Source organism: Saimiri boliviensis, chromosome 3, assembly GCF_048565385.1.
Source record: "Saimiri boliviensis isolate mSaiBol1 chromosome 3, mSaiBol1.pri, whole genome shotgun sequence".
Classification (NCBI taxonomy): domain Eukaryota; kingdom Metazoa; phylum Chordata; class Mammalia; order Primates; family Cebidae; genus Saimiri; species Saimiri boliviensis.
In genome coordinates this window covers 50,293,008-50,315,279 of record NC_133451.1, presented here as the reverse complement: position 1 = coordinate 50,315,279, position 22,272 = coordinate 50,293,008, and the positions used below count along the sequence as shown (strand labels likewise).

Sequence of the window (22,272 nt, the reverse complement as noted above, 5' to 3'; positions counted from 1 at the left end):
TGGGGATCTGAGAGACTGCTTCTAATCAAGACTCCAGGACTTGAAAGTGTTCTATATGGAAAAGTCACTTTAAAGGATTCCTGCGAATGGGATTTCAAGTGACTGTACCTGCCCTAGGAATTTCAAGTTATTGTGGGAACTAGAATGGATGAAATTAGGAGTTGTTAGAGGAAAAGATAAGCCCTGCTCTCCTGCTCTTTCAGGAATTGTCTCCTTTGAGGAGGGAGGGAGAAGGGTGGTGCTGGTTAGAAGCTGAATCACTCTATTTACAGGGAAGCTAGCACATAAAGAATAAAATACAATATGGGCTTTACGCCAAATCTTTCAAATGCAAAATATGAACAGAAAACCAGAAGAGAAAACCAGCGTGAGATTTATATATCTGTATATATGAATCTGAATATATAAATACGTCTATGAATCTGAATATATTCACTGTAACAGCAGAAATGTTCTAATTTGGTATTTCTGGGTAACTACAATAACCAGCTGATACTCAAGAATTTCTAATTTTTGAAGTTACTTACAAAGTGAAAGGAAGATGCATTTATACTCAGTGGTTCTGATGGCAATACATCTGAAGGATTCTAACCCTTTGAGAATAAGTAAGCCCAACAGAAGCATCAGGGTGGCAGAGATGGTGACAGACTCACCCTGTACTTGGAAGTAGAGCATTGATTACGCCAAGACTAAGCACAGAATTACAGGAGCCCCATGAATAGTGGACAGATCCGAATACCAGCTCTTAAATTTCTCAGTTATTTGACCCTAAATTTCTGTATCTCTCTCTAAATTTTTCTTTCCACATGTATAAATGGGAATAACTGTGCCCATCTCATAGGGATGTTGAGACAATTAAATGAGATGGAGCATACAGAGAGCTAAGAATGATTTATAGAAATGAAACAATTTATTATCATTATTGCTGCGCGGTGGCTCATATGTATAATCCCAGCATTTTGGGAGGCAGAGGCAGTGGATTACCTGACGTCAGGAGTTTCAGACTAGCCTGGGCAACATGGTTAAACCCCATCTCTAAAAACACAAAAATTAGCCAGGCATGGTGGCATGTGCCTATAGTCCTAGCTACTCTGTAGGCTGAGACAGGAGGATCACTTGAACCTGGGAGGCAGAGGTTGCAGCGAGCAGAGATTACACCACTGCACTCCAGCCTGGGTGACACAGTAGGACTCCATCTCAAAAAATATTATTGTTAATTATTATTACTGAGTTATTCTTTTACAATCAGAATATCTACCTTTCTTGGGTAATCAATTTCACTAGAAATAAAGTGAGCTGTATTTGCCACTCTAAATAGTCTAAAAATTGCTTCTTTAAAATAGTCTGATAATGTGTATATTTTAACCCAATGTACAGGGAATTCAACATCAATTATGTTCCAACTGATAGGGAAAATATATGCAGTGAGAAGGAAAGACTGACAGATCAGAAGCTCAGGAAGTTTATTTCCCCAAAGGAAGGTAACACTGATAAATGACATCTTTGTAGAACAACCTCTCAGCACCTCACCTCCCCGGAGGCAAACGAGCTGGCAGAGATCGGAGTATCCACATGCATGACACACCCACCTGTCACTCAACCTGGCCCTGCTGATGAGCAGACCATTTGGCTAATGCAAACAAAAGAGCAACTCTCCAAAACGATCTCAAGGTAGGGGTATCCTTGAGAGTTTGGATCCAATGCCAGCTTTCACAAATAGAGCAAGAAGGCAAGCCATCGTCTTGCAAAAGCATCCATCTGGCAAGTTTCATTTAATTATCATAGGCAACTGTGTGATCGGGCTGAAAAGTAGGACACAACATAAAAAATCAGCGGAACCTTGGGAGAATGCTATTTGCTGGAGACTCTAGGTGTCATACTGTGGGTCCCTGGACTCAGTTTAAGTGTCACTTCCTTTTCTAAGCAAGCCTCAACTCTGATGCCAAGTAGGTTGGTCTCTCTTCTTTCCTTATTCACAAAGGATTTAAGAACACCTGATGCTGGTAGGCAAGATCTTGGTCTGCTTCCTTTATCACACTCAACGTTCTCAAGGGCAGGAATCACATCTTAGTGTTGACTATACCTGTGACTCCTAGCTCAGTGTGACCCACAGCAAGGCTGAATGATGAAGACCCCACCCAAAGAAACAAGTCTCTAAGATTCCAAAGGCATTCAATTATAGAGTCACAAGAAGAGACCTGTGAGAACAGCCTAAAGATGACTTTCATAAATAGGGCACTATTTCTATTATTTTTGCAAAAGAGAGCCATGAGATAAGAAATCCAAGTGCCTGATTACAAGAATGTTTTATAACATTGAGATGAATGATGAGTGGGACTAGTCCACACAAAGCTGGCAGAGATAACTGAATAGGACTCAAAAAGGAGCTAAGTTCATAACATAGATGTCCTCATACCTACATTCCCTTCACACGCATACTTCCTAATGCTCATAATGCTACATGGGAAATTCTTAGTGGAATTAAATATTAACTCAGTAGTGGGGGAAAAAGGCTGAAAGGACACCTTAAGATGATGTGAACAATGTTTATCTCTGGGCAGTAGGGTTATGAAAAGTTTCTATTTTATTCTTTTAGTTTTAATTTTGTTTTGCAATGAACAGGTAGTGAACCTATAAAACATTTTTAATTAAAAAATTGGAACAGCTCAAAATTACATAATCAATTCCATTTAGCTTTGGTTACAAGTGTGCTCTAACATCCAAGCCTTCTAGCGTGACACCTGGTAGCCGTTATACAACAGCCATGGCTGGCAGCGGTGTGGTCTGGCTGGCCTACTTGTTCCCGTGTGCCGGTTAATTAAGCACTTTTGTTAAGCTCCTATCCCAGGTGGGTCATAACCTGAGGCTAATTGAGCAGCTTCTGTCCTGTTGGCCTTAGGTTGGCCAACCAAGCTCACAGGGCCTACATCTTCAATATGCCTCAGACCCACTAAGGGAAGAGGTTAAATGCACATTCCTGGGCCCCACCTCCAGAGTTCTAGTGAACTGAGGATATGACCCAGCGATGTACTTTTTTAAAAGGGCCTTTAAGGAACCCTGATCAGGGCCAGGACTAGAATGAGGCAAGAGAAGCACCCAGGGCATAAAAATAAGGCACTCACCCTAGAGGACCTATGAGTGGGTACCTGTGAGTGAGGCCCTCCTTACGTTTCACACCCTAGGCACCTTTCTGGCCTCGCCTCTGTCCAGCCCTTTCCCTAGTGTTGATGCTAAGATACCTGCTTCTGAAAAGAATGAGATACACGAGTACAGCAGGAGCTGTACATGGCAAGTTGCATTATGAAAATGTTTAATGCATAAAGAATGAGCCAGGTAGAAATCTAATTCCTAAAAATGAAAATTTGGGCTCATCTGCATTTGGTAAGTGCCTCCGTGCACCGTGTTTGGCATTAAATATACATCTTGCTTTTAAAGATACATAACTCTCCGCAGTTCTCCAGGTTAAATCTGAGCTGTGGCTTCTTAGATATTCTGCAATAAGCAGTATAGCAAATGACACATTCCCTAATTCCTCCCAAGTTGGAGGTTTAGATAAGCCTAAGAGGTGTATAAGTTATGCATTTCCTGCGGTGATTTTAAAAAATAGCCTTTTTGCCTTTAAAAACATTGTGGACCTGAGTTATTCTGATATCTCCAATAACACCGATCAGCTTGTAGGCAGATTTCAGATGCTTGTAACTCTACTGAGAATTTATTGCTCATGCAATTAAAAAATACTACACATCCACCGATTTACCCCACAGATTTGTGATCTTGGAAAATATTCCTTTTCATCACCATCGGGTCCACGTGGAAAGCAAGAACAAAATGAGTTTTAAGAACACGGTACGGATAACAAAGCCAGGTTGGTGGCTGAAAGGCAGTACACGCGCAAGTGGTCTTTCTTCATCTAAATGCGGGGAGGCATTGTTGAGTAGAGTTCTCCTACCCCAGCCACTTTAACCAACTTCTGCTATAAAGGCACATTTGCCCACACTTTATAATCAGCAGGACAAAAAACACAAACACATCTCCAAATAATAAAACACTAAGTGAAGAGTGATCAGAAGGATGAATTTGTTTTTCAGATTCAAGGTTTGCTGGTGTTTAATGGTAATGAAACAATGCTCTTCCGCAATGTGTCACTGTCCTGGGTTTGGTCTCCGTAAAACCTACATTTGTGCCACAATACCATTAATAATAAAGAAATTTAAGTCAGCTAAAATTGGAGTATAAAAATAACCCAACTTTATTTATAAAAGGAGTATTACACTTTTTAAAAAATTCCCAGAATAGATATTTTGGACATACATTATGTCTTATACATTCTTAAAGATACTCCAGAAATTGTCATATGGACACTTAACAGAAGTTTATTTAACATACAAAATAGAATTTCAACTACTATCTTCTTTATCTATTTATTTTTAATGGTGACTCTCATTTAAAAAGAAAAAAATCATTCTCTTAATGAAGGGATGTTCTCAACTAGGGGTCAGCAAATTTTTACTATAAAGGGCGAGATAAATATTTCAGGTAAATATTTTAAATTTGTGGGCCATAAGGAGTCTTTCCTACAATTCAGCTCTGCAGCTGTATTACAAATGTGCCCACAGACAGTCTATAATCAAACAGGCATGGCTGTTACCAATAAAACTTTCCTTATGGACACTGACATTTGAGTTGTATTCTCATGACTTATGAAATCTCCTGGTTTTTTTTTTTTTTCCCCCAACCATTTAAAAATAAATTCAAAAACATTCTTAGTTTGTGAGCTATTCAAAAGCAGACTACAGGCCGGTTCACACCTGTAATCCCAGCACTTTGGGAGGCCAAGGCAGGAGGATCACTTGAGGTCAGGCGTCAGAGACCAGCCTAGCCAACATGGTGAAACCCCATCTCTACTAAAAATACAAAAATAAGCCAGGAATGGTGGCGGGTGCCTGTAATCTCAGCTACTAGGGAGGCAGAGGCAGGAGAATTGCTTGAACCTGGGAAGTGGAGGTTGCAGTGAGCCCAATATTGTGCCACTGGACTACAGTTTAAGCAACAGAGCAAGCCTCTGTCTCAAAAGCAAAAACAAAACAAAAAAACAAACAAAAAACAGGCTACAGGCCAATTTTGGCCAACAGGCTATAGTTCTACCTTGTTCTAAACAGCCATCAAAAAGCTATCTCAATCATGAGATTACGTTGAAAAATGATGAAACTACTTGGAGAGAGACTTCTTGAGCCAGAATCACTGCTCAGTTTACAGGAGCACCATTGCTGTATCACCAGCCGTGGGGAGGAAGACCTGTACACGCATGACAATGCCACCCTGCTTGCTGCTGAGGAGTGCAGGCATGGGACAAAAGGCTCTTTTTCCCTACTCTGGAAAAGTAGCTAATTTATTTTGCCACATAATTCAGAAGTGGAGGAGAAGGGTTTTGACAGAATGCCCCTGGAAACATAAGGTCCCCATTCTTGCATTCATTTAAATTTCCCTGTATTACAGGTGACCCTGCATACATCTGTAAATGAAGGAGGCTAATGTGATGTAAAAACAAGGGGCTCAACTGAAAAGAAAATCTCCACAGAGGGGGAGTTCCACAATATAAAAGGGACTACTCTTGCTGCTTTTAGCAAGGTCTATGTATCCAAGTTTAGAGTCAATTCCAGCAGAAGTTTACGTGGCTACACACCTAACTTTTCCGCCATCAATATAAAAAAATGGCCAAACCACACAAACTGGGGCAACCAAGGGCTATGGATCTAGACAGGTTATCTGGTTCTCTTACAGGTGCAGTGTTTACATGAAGGCCCATTTAGCAACACACCCTCACCAAACCAACTTTCCTATGAGATAGGGAGGAACAGTGATGACGCCAACCTTTGAGGAGAAAAAGATGTCTGGCTATGTTCAGAGCTACTTCTGTTAAATTTTTTCAGAACAGAAGAGAATCAAGTTCTACTTTAAAAGTAGGTTGCCATTATCTTTTTGTCTCCAATTTAAACATCTATAACAATTCTTGCCTCCACAGAGATACTCTTCATAAGGAGAAAGAGATATTAGAGTGTCACATCAAAAACAACATTCATAATTCCCAAGCAATTTGAGAACAAAAACTCATTTCAAGTTCAGGAAGAGAAAATAAAAACAGAGTTCAAACACTGTCAGATATCTCAGATGAACACACATTATCTATAAAAAGAATAATGTGAAAAGACAAGCAACGATTTTTACATAGATTAGCTACCACACTAAGAAGATCTGAAAATTATTCCCCTTAGTTCAGAACCGTCCTAGAAGCCAGCACAGTTATCTACCGTATCACATGTTGAAGACAGAGCATGAAAGATAACGACAGATGATGACCTTATTAACTTCCAGCCACCTAAGCAAGGCCACTCATTAGAGATTAAACAAGATAATTTTAAACTTTAAATAATCATCTGACAGATCTCTTTTAAAATTCGGTCACATCATTGCAGAGTCCTACCTCAATCCTGGATGTCTCAAAACTGCATCAGGCATGGGCTAGAGAAATTATGAAAGATCCATACACTGAGCTACCAAATGATGTTACAGAAGATATTCACAATGCTTTTGTTGTGCAACATCGAAAATCCAGGTTATAAAGCAATATGACCTCATTTTTATTAAAAAAATTGTCTGGAGGAATATATATAAGGAATATTAGTAATAAGTTATAAAATGTAAATAGATGTAAAAAGTAAAAATAAAAATTTGATTTTTATTTTTGCTTATTTACATTTTCTAATTGTTCTACCCTTCACATGCTTTTGTAATAAGAAAAAATTGTTTTAATTTAAAAACATATGCATTCAAATGTTTACACAAACCAAGCTATGTTCCAGTTACTGCTGCATACTTAGAGCAAACTTTCAAAAGCAAGTAAATACATCAACAAGGAGTTCTATTCAGCACTTCAACTTTATTTACTGTTTAAAAATTCCAATTATTTAATATAAGAGGAAGTCACTGTAATGGAATCCACCTAATGGAGGAAAACACAGAAAAGCAAAGATTTTCAAGCAAAAATCAACAGCAAGTCTTAAAATTGTAGCCTGTAACACAAGTATGAGTTGGACACCCATGTGTTTGAAAGGTCCTACCATTAAAAAAAAAAAAAAAAAAAAAAAAGGAAATAAACTAATAGGTTTATTACTAAATAAGCTGATAGGTTAAGTGGTAGGAAGACATTTCCATCTTCCAAAAAAGGTGAAGTTCTAGTAACTTTGCTCTCTTTGTTTTGTGAGATCTTCTTGAAGGGCACAGGGGCCTTAAGGCGCTCTTTCTGAGCAGTTCTTGCAGGCGAGCCTGTCGTTATTATTTTACTTTGGATAAGGATACTTGGAGATTCCAGCCAGGTGGGTGACCCAGAGAGCTGGCAAACTGGTGAAGCCATCTATATGGCTGGCTTCACAGGTCTATGATACGGTTTGAATATTTACTCCCTTCAAATCTCATGTTTAAAAACTGATCCTGAATACTGGAGGTGGGGCCTGATGGGAGGTATCTGGGTTGTGGGGGCAGATCTTTCATGACTAGCTTGGTGCTGTCCTAGAAGTAATGAGTGACTTCTGGCGCTATTGGTTCTTTGGAGGTCCGATTTTTAAAAACAGCCTGGCACCCTCCTTCTCCTTTCTTGCCATGTGATGCTGCTCTCCTTCCCTTTCCACCGTGAGTGGAAGCTTCCTGAAGCCCTCACCAGAAGCAGCTGTTTCTTATTGCCTGCAGAATTTGAGCCAAATAAATCACCCAGCCTCAGGCATTCCTTTACAGCAACGCAAATGCACGGACAGTCCACCTGCGATCACTTCCGGCTGGCCAAAAGCTAGCTCGCTATGTGCTTTATCTGCAGGAGCTTCTCCCTGGACTTGGTTCAGCCATCCACAACTGGATTTAACTATGACCAAAAATACATAAAAGGCAGCCCAGACTCTGAGAACATGGTCAAAGGGGACCTTTCTCGTTGAGAGGCCTTATTCTGGGTGATTTATTGCTTTGGCTGATTTTGGTATACTGTCTGACCTATAAGTAATCACTAACAACAGATAGGATGTTAATTATATGATGTAGTGATTTAGAAATAGTACATTATTTAACATTTCCTTAAATTGTTTCTCAACCCCCTGTTAATACCCTTCCATAAATGGAGTGAAATTGGTGACTTCTGAGTTCACTTGGTGCACTTCAGCACTTATTTGGGTTTCCAAGCTAGCTCAACATTAAATGCATCCTATGTACAGCTAATGAAGCAAGGGGAGCCCTTCAGTTCCCAACGTCTGCCTCCCTGTCACCACCACGTGAGGATCACAGAACTCCCACTGCACTAGCCGAAGTCTGTCATTAAAGGATAAGCCTTCAAGATGGGAGAGAGATCTATTTATGATCCCCAAATACCATTTGCCTCATATTTTAAATGCATAATACTGTCCTGGAAATGCTACCAGATCATGTTTTGAACTATCCACTTTAAAGTTACTGGACCTTCTTAAAATCATTCCAAAGGTTTGAAAAGCATCTGGTTTATCACATCAGTCATAATTTCTTTCTACAATTACGTAAATTACTTCAGGATTCACATGGGTATTTAAATTAAAGCCAAAATAAATTTACAAAATATTTACTTTACTGATTATCCTTTAAGTCCACTATAAAATTTGCTATTTATTCAAGAAATACTAGATGGAGTGGGGAAAAAAAGCCAAGTGGATAAGTTAGGATTAAAGTGCATATTTGACCTTTTATCTGTCCTGGATCTGGCAAGAAACCTTATGGTGTGACACTTAATATAACCAAAGAGGCCACAGGTTCCTAAGTAAGTAGCAGAAGCTACCCACAGCATCTTGACAATGTCATTTTTTCTAATATTTTCAAGAGTTTTGGAAAGGTTAATGCCTATTAAGAAAGCACTTTGAGTAAAGGTTTCAAAATTCTACTTTCTTCCCGATTTTCATCTGCAAGAAAAACAACTCACCATTTTCACTGCAGGATAGCAAACATTTCAGAACTAAGAATTTGATTTCTATACACATCTTGGATAAGAAAGTCCAAAAGTAATTAGAATAATGCAAATTCAATGCAGATCATCACTAATTTTTGGTTTTGCTTTGTTTTTTTAATGAACATTCCTATCAGTTTCCACTAGAAGTTCTACTCAAAGATGGCAACCATGATATAGCTCTTGGCTACTATAAACTACCTTAAATGTCACTGAGTCAGTTTAACAGGCCCATGTAAATCATGGTTTGATTAGAGAGGTTAGAAACATTATTATAGAACCTTTTCAAGCTTCGCATATCATACACGTTTTCTTAACACAAATTGTCAGAGCACAGTTTTTTAGAAGTCTACCATATAAGCAATTAAAACACGCCCATCTCTCACGTTTGATATACTGAAATTTACATTTGGAATTTTCAAAACAAATAGATTTTTCAACCGCCAAACATTTAACCATGCCAAATCAAGGATTTTCACCAGCATTTCTTGCAGATGAATCTATTAAGCAATTATGCATTAGTGTCACAGAGTAAAAGTAGGCTGAACTTCTGCACTAACAAACACCATGCATTCATTATTCTGATTTTTATCAATTCTGATTTTTGCAGAACACAATCCCTTTTTTGTCCTTGAGGCTGAGCTTATTTACAAAATAAACCATACAACACACCTACATATGTAACTGGCTCAGCTAAACTGATGTCAAAAAGGCCACAACTATTCTAAGTTTAAAATTCTAAAATTATTTTAGCTTTTAAAATTTCATCTGAAAAACATCCTACCTCATGAGCTAAACGATGAGGATGCAAAAGCATGAGAATAATACAATGAACTCTGGGGACCTGGAAGAAGGGTGGGAGGGGGTGAGGGATAAAAGACTACACATGGGTACAGTGTACTCCGCTTGAGTGACAGGTGCACCAAAACCTCAGAAATCACCATGAAAGAATTGATCTATTTAACTAAAACCCACCTTTTCTCCAAAAACTATTGAAATAACATTTTTTTAAAACATTGCCACATAATTATGTTAACTGGAATTTTTTTCAATTAAAAAAAAATCAACAAATCAGCTAACTATACCTGTAAAGAACAACTGGGACACACCTCATACACAGTTTAAAGCTCAAACACAAATGCCACTACCTCTGTCCAAACATTTGGCAATCAAGAAATCTAACTTGTCAGGTTAAGTGAAATAAACGCCGTTGTCAGTTTGCTATTTGTAACAAACTGACATCAAGGAAAAGATTTTCTGAAGAGCTTGAAGTCAGGACCAACATGATCCCCATCTGTATCTCCAGTGAGATAGAGCGGGACCTCAGGAAGTACTGGGTGGGTATTAGAGACCCAGACCCCCAAATACAGAAGAGGCCTCCTACCAACAGGGAATCCAAGAAGAGATCCTTTTGGAAGGTTAACAGCATATCCTATCTAGTTTCAAATAAGCATGAGTTCACCAGCAGCACTGATTAAAACTGAACCTGCTGGAATGGCAAATTAGCCTGGTAAGTAAAATGGTAGCAATTTTGCCCCCATCAGAGAAAAGTCAGAAACATCTTCCTGAGGTCTGTATCTCATGACCAACTGGCAGACCACACACTGGCAAACGGAAGCATGAAAAAAAAAAAAGGAAGAGAGACCCATCTAAATGCCCCTTTGGCCTTAAAGCCAGGGAAACAGTGATAACACAAAGCAGCCCGCTTTATAAAATTCCCAGCCGCTGAGCTCTCAAACTGTGGAGTGGGCCCCACCCACGATCTGCTGTTGCTGGTGAACAGGAGGTAAAATACAGAAACTGAGAAGAAGCGCTGAGGAGGAGCAATTTGACCGAGAGTAATTTTTCTATCTATTGAATCTAAAAAATAAAAAAAAAAAAAAACCCAAGCTTGTATTTTGTATATCTCTGTTCTTTTTCATTTCACTTTTCTAGTAATTGATTTTTACTATACTTTACAAGATGTATTGATCCACAATGAATTGGGAATCTTAGAAAAGAGTCTTTTACCATAGACAGGTTGAGAAGCATCGCACAAGAGCAGCCACAATAAAATTCTGTATAAACAATATGCCTATTATGCTTGCAAGGATACTGATTTACCTACAGTCATCTCTTAAATGAGATGAACATTAAAACTTTTCAGGAGCAAGTAATTTTGTCCATGTGTAATATACTATTACTTTTTTTTGAGACGGCGTCTCCTTCTGCCGCCCAAGCTAGAAAATGGCGCAATCTTGGCTCACTGCAACTTCTGCCTCCTAGGTTCACGTGATTCTTCTGCCTCAGCCTCCCAAGTAGCTGGGATTACAGTCATCCACCACCACACCTGGCTAATTTTTGTATTTTTAGTAGAGAAGAGGTTTCACCATGTTGGCCAAGGTGAAACAAATGGTCTTGAACTCCTGACCTCAGGTGATCCACCTACTTCAGCTTCCCAAAGTGCTGGGATTACAGCATGAGCCACTATGTCCAACCTCTACATACTATTTTCTGATTCACACTGAAATTAATCTAGAGATACTCTAATTGAGGGCCAGTGAAATACTATGTAATCAAAGCTGTTTGCAGGAACTCATAATAATTAACATGTTTCCCTTAAAAAGGGAGAGCTCTGTGTTCAACTAAGTTTGGGATCTATACATCCTAACCCATGGCCCCCTCTGGCAAAGTCACATCAGCATATTAGGATTCTGGGAAGGTCAGTAATAAAGACATGTGTTTTAATTACCTGAATGTGAACTTCATCTAAACTTGCATCAATATCTTACTCAGAAAACACAATTTTTGAAATGCTCATATAGTCAAGACTCCAGATTAGCAATAAAAAATCTGTCTAGCTATTTCTTTTCATTTATAAATGCTTCACACCACCCACCCTCCCATCTTTGCTGAGCCATAGCATCAAATGAGACAATTACGTAAAATCACTTCATACAGGTTGTGCATTGTGGCTCACTCCTGCAATCCCAGCGTTTTGTGAGTACAAGGCAGAAGGATTGCTTTAGTCCAGGAGTTCAAGACCAGCCTAGGCAACAAAGCAAGACTCCCATCTCTAAAAAAAAAAAAATTTAAATTAGCTGTGTGTGGTGGTGCGTGCCTGTACTCCCAGCTACTTGGGAGGCTAAAGCAGAAGAATCTCTTGAGCCCAGGAGTACAAGGATATAGTGATGGATGATCACTCCAGCCTGGGTGACAGCACCAGACCTCGGCTCAACATGTTTGTCAACATATTTGAAAATAAAAACATGTTCTTCTCAAAATCAAACAAACAAACAAAACATCTACCTGGCCGGGCGCGGTGGCTCAAGCCTGTAATCCCGGCACTTTGGGAGGCCGAGGCGGGTGGATCACAAGGTCAAGAGATCGAGACCATCCTGGTCAACATGGTGAAACCCCGTCTCTACTAAAAATACAAAAAATTAGCTGGGCATGGTTGTGTGTGCCTGTAATCCCAGCTACTCAGGAGGCTGAGGCAGGAGAATTGCCTGAACCCAGGAGGCGGAGGTTGCGGTGAGCTGAGATCACGCCATTGCACTCCAGCCTGGGTAACAAGAGCGAAACTCCATCTCAAAAAAAAAAAAAACAAAACAAACCAAAAAAAAACAAAAAAAAAAAAACCCATCTACCTGGGTGTAGCATCTCACACCTGTAATCCCAGTACTTTGGGAGGTCAAGGCAAGTGGATCACTTGTGGTCAGGAGTTCAAAACCATCCTGGCCAACACAGTGAAACCCTGTCTCTACTAAAAACACAAAAATTAGCTGGGTGTGGTGGCTTGCCTATAGTCTCAGCTATTCAGGAGGCTTTGGCAGAAGAATCGCTTGAACCCAGGAGGTGGAGGTGGCAGTGAGCCAAGATCATGTCACTTCACTCCAGCCCGGCAACAGTGACAGACTGTCTCAGAAACAAAAAATCGAAACAACATCACTTCGTACAGAAAGTAAGCTCCTTCAAGACAAGGAACTGGCCTCAGTCGTTGGCTCCCACAACTCTCCTATAGCCCCCCACACACATCAAGTGCCCAGCGTATCTCCTAAGCTCTTCGCTATGAATGTTCCAGATGTCTCCTCATCCTCCACACACCCAGGAAAGCCGATGCCGACAGTCATTTGTTGGGCCACTCCCTTGGAATTCCACGTCTTTGAAGGCCTCCCTTGCCCTAGCAGTTAGGGTGTGGCAGGCACCTTCCTTGGCAATGCACATGGGGCCCACAGTGGTGCCAGGAAGAGGCCCTGCACTTGTCAAAAGCTACAGCTTATGATCGGGTTCCCTTGGCCTCAACTTTGGAGCAGGCATTTCTCTAAGAAGTGATGGGCTCTAAAAGTGGGACCCCAGTAGTGCAGGATTCGGGTGCTCAGGTGCCCACGGCCATGGCTATCTCCCATCCTAAACCATCTGCTACCTTCTCCCACATGCCACATGGTGCTCTGTAGTGACCCATGGACCTGTCAATATTGCATTCATCTCAGTGGAAGAACAATCTCAACACAAATAATATCACAGCCTCAGAGGAGATGGCACTGTAACAGAGACATCACGTCAGGGCTTGACAGCTTCTCTTTCCTACCTAACGCAGCAACTCAGCTCCTGTTCAACCACTAGCTCCCCATTCCAGCAATCACCAACAATACATTTTCCCTCAAACAACTGTTATTTTCAACTCCTACGGCTCCTCTGTTTACTTCAAACAGCACACAGAATTTGAACAATTTCTACAAGGTCATGTGGTCAATGAAATGTAGGACAAGGAACTGGCTTGACACACTCTAACCACCAAACCACAAGGTCTGTAAAGGTCAAGGTTATCATGAAACGTTATTTACACAGTACACGAGTTCAGTTCTTGCAGTTGTTACAAACATGAGCCACGACTTAAAAAGAATTAAAAAATTAAAACATAAGAAACCCGTCGTGTTACTTACTGTTCACATAAACAGTAAATGATATGGAAGCACTGACATCAGAATTGGACACCAGGAATGTGTAAGTGCCTCCTTCGGTGTCTTTTAATCTGGTTAGATGAAGTTCACTTACATATCTACAAAGAAAAGACAATTAATCAATTGCCTGTAGATAGTCTGCCTTGGAAGACATGTCTTTTCCAGTTTCTACTTGAAAATCTATGCCTGTTTGAGGAAAAAATATAACCAATTTAATTCAGTATTAGCAAAATCCCCATGAACAAATACATGCACGTGCGCACACATATTCCCATCTGGGGCAGATGCCTGTTGCGTGAAAACACAGAGTGGGGAAAGGTTAAGCACTAAGGCAACCTCCCAGAGGCTGCAGCCTCTCCATTGGCCCCTACCTCCCCATGCCGTCCCCCACCCGGGGGCTGTCCCCATACCACTTCCTCCCCTGCTGGTGGTGCTGCTGAAGCCTGCTCTCCATCGTGTCCTGAACTCACCCGCCCTGCACGCACATGCCCACTGCCCTCACGCAGACCCTTCGGGAACCTCCAAGAGACCCACGCTGCTCACCTTCCTTCTTGCAACACCCCCATCTCCTGGTTTTCCTCCACCCCAGTGACTTCACCTCAGTGCTCCTGGCAGTCTTTGCCTCTCGAGCTTCTGACTTCCTGCAAGGCCGCTACATACACCTGTGTACACTGTCTGGGTTACTGGCAGGGGCTCTGACGTGCATGTGTCATCCTGGGCAGCCCACGACCCACGCGATCCACATGGCCACACCACCAACTCGCCACAGGCAGTGTTCAGACTCTTGCCCTCTGCAACTCCTGGGCAGCCCGCTGCTGGCTCACAACCTTCACGTTTTTACTTCCAGCGCAGGCTCCTCTGTCCCATGTCTCCTCTACAGAGCTACTTTCATGCCCACAAATCCTTGCCTGCAGCTTCTTCCAAGGATTGCGCTTTTCTCTCTCCCTGCCTAAGTCCCTGGCCTCAGAATCCCTGCCTCAGGCTCTGCTTCTAGAGTGCTTGACCTAAGGTACTCCCTACCCAAACAATCCCGCTCAAGATCCCACTCAATCTCCAATCCAACAAACCCCAAACCAAAGCCACTGTCTTTCCTCAGAAACTTGCTCCTCTTCCTCCACTCCCTGCATGGTATGGCCTCTCACCACCCAACCTAAGGGCATCTTCAGCTCCTCCCTATGTCTCCTGCCTTCCCAATCACCTGGAGACCTCCCAAATCCATCCTCTTCCCTCCAACCCTTAGTCCTTGGCACGGGACGCTATCATCTCTCACCCGTATTTTTCCAACAGTCAATAGTCCTGACTGGAAAAACAGAGCAAAGCCCTATCAAGGCACTTAGCCCTTTATTAGCCATTCGGTCTTGGTCAAACTATTTCATCCCTCTGTACCTCTGTCTCCTCTTCTACAAAAAGGGTGGGAAATAAGAGTGCCTGCCCACAAGGTCTGCAAGGCTTCAGGTCAGTGGGTGAATATGTGTCAAGTACTTAGAACCATGCCTCCGAGAAAAGCACTTATGGCTTACCCAAAATACTACTATTGCTACTATTTTTACTATAATGTTTTGAGGATCAAATGAGAGGTCTAATGTAAAAGAACATGGGTTCACTGCTTGAGCCAAAGCCATCTAACTCAGTTTTCTAAGAGCTTTAAAAAACAATTATAGATACTAACTTCCCACGTTCTTTGAAGAGATCTGCTGTGTCCCGAGTACATGCCACTCACTGCTTTGAGCTAAGCTAAGATCTCTAAGAACTGTCTCCCGTTTTATAAGTGAGAAAACTGAGGCGCACAGAGGTGTGTGTGTGTTTGCGTGCGCGTGTGTGCATGCGTGCAAGAGTGTGCATGCTCTAAACATAACAAAATGGAATACTAGGATGCAGACATACGAGGCAGCCCCAGACATTCTTCTTTACCAGGTATCTTCTCGTGCATTTACGGGTTACAGAAATAGGATCTGGTTAAGCCCAGTGGAAAAGGGGGCAAGGTGTAATCCTCCCCCAGGACAAGGTCCGTTTCTTACCTGATATTACTTTCGTTCTCAGACTTGGGATAATCTTCCCATTTATCAGTAAAGGTTCTGTTCATATAGATCCACTGCTGGTGTTCAGGTTTGGGGAATGCCTCATATTCAACAACCAAATCTACATTTTCTCCATCGTTTACAAATACTGTAGTGTTTATCATGGGGAAGATATTAATGAATCCTTTATCTAATGAGAATGAAATAGGACAGAAAGAAACTGTTATCTACAACTACTGGACAAAAAAAACCACAACTTCATCTTGGAATGACAAAGATAAATGATCGATTTCCAGTATTAATTGGCAATAAGTAAGACAATTTTACCCAGCCGTTTTTCATTTTATTTTGCTCTTGCAGAATCACTGTCACAAGTAAAAAAGGATACACATTTGAAATACTGATTCTCGCACCTCTGTTTCTTAAGCAATTCTCTTAAAGATCTACTACCATCGTAAAAGTCTAAATCTACTAGTCTTGATGTTTATTAGGTTAAAAACTATCTGGAATAAGCAGTGAGTTCATACCCAGACCCAACTTAATTGTATACATAAGGTATCATAAATTAAGGGGGGGGAAAAAAAGGAGTCCTAATGTTGAATAAAAATGTTCAAAGAATATCCTTTAGTATTTGAAGAAAAATAATCTTAGCTCTTATCATATATCACAGATAAATCAAAGAGCATTTTAACAACAAAATGGCATTTTTAACTAAATAACAGAATTGGCTCCCATGAAACTTCTACAGAAGGGGCCGTTTTCTAGCCTTTTTAGAAGCAACAGAAGGAAAAAAATCATAAATCCATAAATGTTTTTAAATGTCTATATAGTAAAATAATTAATGTAACAGGAAAAAGAGAATAAAATATAAGAAAAATGTTTAGCTAAGCTAGTAATTAAAATAAGACATCACTTTTCACTTATTAAAAATAGCAAAACTAATTTTAACTAAACTCAGTAATTTTGCAAGTGTGGTAAAAAGTAGTACACTGAATTCCACGCTGTAAATTGGCATAATTCTTTCGGGAAGCATTTAGCAATACAGATTTTTTTTTTAATCATCTATTCCTTGACTAAATCTTATAATTTCCATTTGAGAACTCTTCTTAAAATGAAGTAGACAGCTATGGGCCAAAGAAAAAGTACTATTTACATTACACACTATTATAATTTTTACAATGGCAAAATAGAGAATTGGTTAAAGGAGCCCTTATAAAAGGTTATATGATAACATAAAAAAGATCGTGAAAAAGAGAGCAGCAAAGTAACTTTAACATTATCTTTACGGCCACCATTTATGGAATGCTTACTATGTGCTAAGAACTGCTTTAAGCAGTTAAGCATGTATTTTACTTAATAATTGTGACACTCCATCTTTTGTTTTTTTGAAACAGGGTGTCGTTCTGTTGCCCAGGCTGGAGCACAGTGGCACAACCACAGCTCACTAAGACCTCGACCTCCCGGGCTCAAGCGATCCTCCTGCCTCAGCCTCCCAAGTAGCTGCAACTCAGGCATGTACCACCATGCTCACCTAATTTTTGTATTTTGTAGAAATGGGGTTTCGCCATGTTGCCCAGGCTGGTTTCAAACTCCTGGGCTCAAGAGATCTACCCGCTTCAGCCACCATGCCCAGCCCGTTTAATCTCATGACAATACTGAGAGGTGAGTTTATACTCTCTAATTTATAGATGAAAAAAACCGAAGCCTTAAAAGCCATCTAGAAGAACCTAGATTTAAACATGTCTACAAGTCTGTGAGAAGCCAAAGCTGGCCTCTTTTTACTACAGCAAATCCTAGAGTTGCTACATACTTCAAGTGCGAATACGAATAAAGTTGTACGTATAATTCAAATTCTGTTAGACATAAAAATATAAGCAATATGCCAAAATCTTTACAATTATTACATCAAGTTAATGAGAGTATGGAAGAGTTTTGATTTTATTCTTCTATTTATTCTTTACAATTTAAAGTTAGTTATAAAATTTAAAATTACTCGTTAACTTTGGTGCTATCTGGTTAAATACATTTTAAAGTTCCACATGTGGTTGTCATTATAGTTTGTACTGCTCTTTAGTTTCCTAGAGAGTCAGAATAAAAAATGTAGCCCAACCATCCTCTACCCACTGTACCAGTTAAAAAATGTATTTTGGGGAAAAGGATAAAAAATCCAGACAAAAGCTAGGAAGAGATGGAAATCACCTCCTTGTTCTAATAACTGAATCGGAAATAACATACTCCTGGCTCTGTCATTCTTTAAGGTAATTTGGGTTAATTTTGAGGGAGTCAATCTTTCATCTGAATGCTACACTGAATTTTCAGGTTCTCAAGGTCACCAATTCAAAAGCAGTAAATTATGCAAAATTATTACTTATTTTAGGCAACAATTATTTCCATGGTTTCAGGCAACAATATTTGCATTGAAATTATTTCTCTTTCGCTTACAAAACACTTAAGTGCTCCTGAGCTTTCTAGTCTTAAGTATATACTTAAGTATATACTTGTAAATATAGTCTTAAGTATATACTTGTAAATATAGTCTTAAGTATATACTTGTAAATACTTAAGTATATACAAAATACTTAAGTGCTCCTGAGCTTTCTAGTCTAGTTTGCTCAATATAGCTTCATGTCCTATAGTGTAACAGAACTTCAAACTCATGAAGAGTAAGAATATTTAGAATTCCACCCGGCTTGCTGTAACATAAAGAATCAACTCCACCTAGGTTGTTATAACATGAAGTATAATTTTTTTCCCACTATTTCTGTATTAAGAAATTGGTGATGTGGCCAGGTGCAGTGGTTCAAGTCTGTAATCCTAGCACTTTGGGAGGCCAAGTAGGTGGATGGATCACTTGAGGTCAGGAGTTCAAAACCAACCTGGCCAACATGGTGAAACCCTGTTTCTTCTAAAAACACAGAAAAATTAGAAGGGCATGGTGGCACATGCCTGTAATCCCAGCTACTTGGGAAGCTTAGGCAGGAGAACTGCTTCAACCTGGGAGGTAGAGGTTGCAGTGAGCTGAGATCCCACCACTGTGCTCCAATCTGGACGACAAAGTAAGATTCCATCTCAAAAAAATAAAATAAAATAAAATAAAATAAAAACCCACGGCCTTTTCTCCTTTCCACAGTTTTGGGAGTTAGAGGCTGTGTTTCTCAGAAAACAAAGTGCAGGCAGAGTTAAAGTGGGGTGCATTAGAAACTTAAGCAGCAAAGACCCCAATTCAAAACCAGGTAAAACATTAGCGGCTCTCATCACAAAACCAGAAACAAAGGGTAACTTTGTGAGAGGATCAATACGCTAATTTGCTTCACTACAGTAATCTTTGTACTATCTGTGTGTACCCCATAACATCATGTTGTGTACCTTAAAAATATACAATTTAAAAAATTCTTTTAAAAAGCGTGATCTCAAAGCCTTGTTCTCTCCATCACACCGTGATGGATCCAAATCCTCCTCCCAGCCACTGAAAATTACTCTTCTCTTTGTCTCCTCCTGTTCCTGTTCCACCCCAGCCCATTCTCAAAACAATACAAAACGAGGTTCGGGTTTCACAGCCACAAGTCCTTCCAGTCACAGAGTGATAATTCTTGGAAACTGATGAATGGATTTAAAAAATCCGATTACATACAACAATGTTCTCAAAACATCCTTACTAATTGCTTTCTGGAGCTGAAGCTGATATATCAACATGCTCCCTGATCAACTTAGCCAATTAGTGCTTATGGAGTTTAATACTTTAAAAGCATAGCCTTCGATTCAAATTAATAAATGGTTCACAATCATGTTTAGGAACAAAGTGGTACACTTTCTGTGTGCTGACTATAATTGCAAGTAAAGTATCTTTCCCATGTTCAGTCTGGGGAGAAACTTCCCATTATAACATGGGCAGAAACACCAAAATTTTATGAGATTATTGTGGGATAATCGCAAAGCTTTAATACTGCTACATAAATTACTGAAGAAATTTGATGAGGCAAGAAAGAGATATGAAAACAAATACTGCATCACTTTATCATTGCTCTTGATAAAAAAATTTTGCCACCCTGGAAATATTTAATGAAAAGTCACACATTAGGAATATGGTTGCACTAAAAAGACAGGAAAATGGATTTCATTCAACCAATACTCACAAGACAAAAAAGGTATAAACAAAGTAATTTTAAAATAATTGTTCTCAGTAAATCAAAAGCATGAAAAAACTCACTATGCTCTGCTCTCTTTAAACATATGCTTGGAAAACAAATATTTAGTGAAATTTCTAGAATAGAGAAGATAAAGCCTGGGCACAGTGGCTCACGCCTGTAATCCCAGCACTTTGGGAGGCTGCGGCGGGCGGATCATGAGGTCAGGAGTTGGACACCAGCCTGACCAACGTGGTGAAACCTTGTCTTTACTAAAAATACCAAATTTAGCTAGGTGTCGTGGTGAGCACTTACAATCCCAGCTACTTGGGAGGCTGAGGCAGGAGAATCGCTTGAACCTAGGAGGCAGAGGCTGCAGTGAGCCAAGACCACTCCATTGCACTCCAGCAATGGAGTGCGACAGAGCAAGACTGTGTCCAAAAAAAAAGAAAAAAGGTAAAGCTAAACTAATTGTACACCAGATATGATGGGGTTAGAAGACAGATTATCATGTTGTAGTTTATGCTTTTAGAACCAATGACCTGTGCCCCAATGGCACTCCTTCCTGAAGGTTGATGCTATCATCTTTACGCTTAGAGAATAGGTGAGATAAGGAGGTAGGGCATCCTAGGGAGGAAATGTCCAGTTCAGTCCTTACTGCAAGGAACTAGAGCTGATGAGTGGCAAAACAGCAAACCAAGAGGCAGAACCTCTACCAAAAGTTTCAGAGAAATACTTCAGGCTCTAAGCATTTCTCCTTGAGAAATTCTACACCAATTTTCAAACTCAAGTAATTCAGCAAGCACTAGCATTTTCGAAAAATCTCAACTTATGTTTTGTTTGCTTGGTGGGGAAAGGAGGGTGGGGTGCACAGACAGTAACAGGTTTGAACAATTTTAGTAACAGCTTTCAACTTTCCTCTACTAAAACTGGTAGCATTTGGTTTTGAGCTTTAGTTGCAAGAGGCTACAATGATAATTTTCATTCATTCATTCAGTGATAACAAAATTCTAAGAATCTGTTCAACATTCCATTTACATAAAAAGGAAACTATCTAGTAATTTCTTCTTTCACTACTGCCAGTAATTTAAACATTCCCATAGAGGTATTTACCTACTACTTCCAAGGTTGTTGTGACATTTGCTGATCCAAAAGTATTACTGGCATAACACATGAACACTCCAGAATCATTAACTCTCACTGAACTGATAGTCAGCGTTGCCTGACGTTCATAATTGAAGTCACCCTGATGCCAGCTATTATATTTCTCCTGTAGTTTAGTCTGCTGGTTTCAGAAAAGGAGAGAAAAAAAAAATAAAGATTACCATATAATTTATATTCAGAATCTTTCCTAGATAAATTAAAAATAGCAGCAATTAACTTCTCCATATTAGCCTTCATTATATACTACTTAAGTAAGAATAATAAAGCACCATGACAAGTCTGTCATTGGAACACTTCATATTACAGGATTATATTGAAAGACAGTCATTATTAATGATTGGGGAAAAAATGAAAATTCATTTCTTAACCCTAGTATAATTCCAAATTCTGTGCAATGCGAAATTTTAAAAGTTGCTATATATGAAATAGTATGGGATACTGATATTTTGTAAAATGAGTCAGCATTATTTATGTCATGTCCTGTTATATCTTTTCCTATTCTATGTTCCAATGACTGAGAGACAACACATTACTAATAATAATGTTCTATTTTATTAAAATTTATTATTTGCAGGAATGAAAACAGAATCACAATGTCAACAACTTGGAAACTCATCCTGTAGTTCTCATCCAGCAGAATCTTGTGAACCACTGAAGGGTGTTCCAAGGTATACTAGACATTTAAGAACAAGGCCCAAATTATTTCAGCATGAGCTGAAAAGAAAAGGTTGTTAATTTACCCTTGTGATATCACCATCTCATTATTTGTCTGCAGACAAGACATGGAGGGATTTCTCATGTTTAAAACGTCATGGGAAAACCGTAACATAAACTACAGCAGCTTTATGAAAAGATTAAAGAGAGTTGAATATAGTTTTCTACATCTTCCAAATTTTCTGTAATGTACACACATTCCTATTACAATGGGGGAAAAACTAAAGTAAAAGGAGCTGATACTGATGTGGAATGAGATCAAGGTTGATTCCTTGGAGAGGCTATGGTAAACCTAATAG

The 22,272-nt window shown here is 39.7% G+C and overlaps 1 protein-coding gene across 9 annotated transcripts in view; it reads right to left on the bottom strand.

Moving 5' to 3' along the window:
- KIT (KIT proto-oncogene, receptor tyrosine kinase) overlaps positions 1 to 22,272 on the bottom strand; it is an 84,242-nt gene that overhangs the window by 17,158 nt on the left and 44,812 nt on the right. For 5 of the 9 annotated variants that reach the window (XM_010344151.2, XM_039468505.2, XM_010344153.3 and 2 more), the window contains exons 5-7: positions 21,209 to 21,380; positions 15,972 to 16,161; positions 13,936 to 14,051 (exon numbers count right to left, since the gene is read on the bottom strand). In XM_010344151.2, the coding sequence (XP_010342453.1) occupies positions 13,936 to 14,051; positions 15,972 to 16,161; positions 21,209 to 21,380 (478 nt within the window). The remainder of the gene's footprint in view (positions 1 to 13,935; positions 14,052 to 15,971; positions 16,162 to 21,208; positions 21,381 to 22,272) is intronic. The other 4 variants (XM_039468506.2, XM_039468508.2, XM_010344152.3 and 1 more) reach the window with 1 other exon arrangement.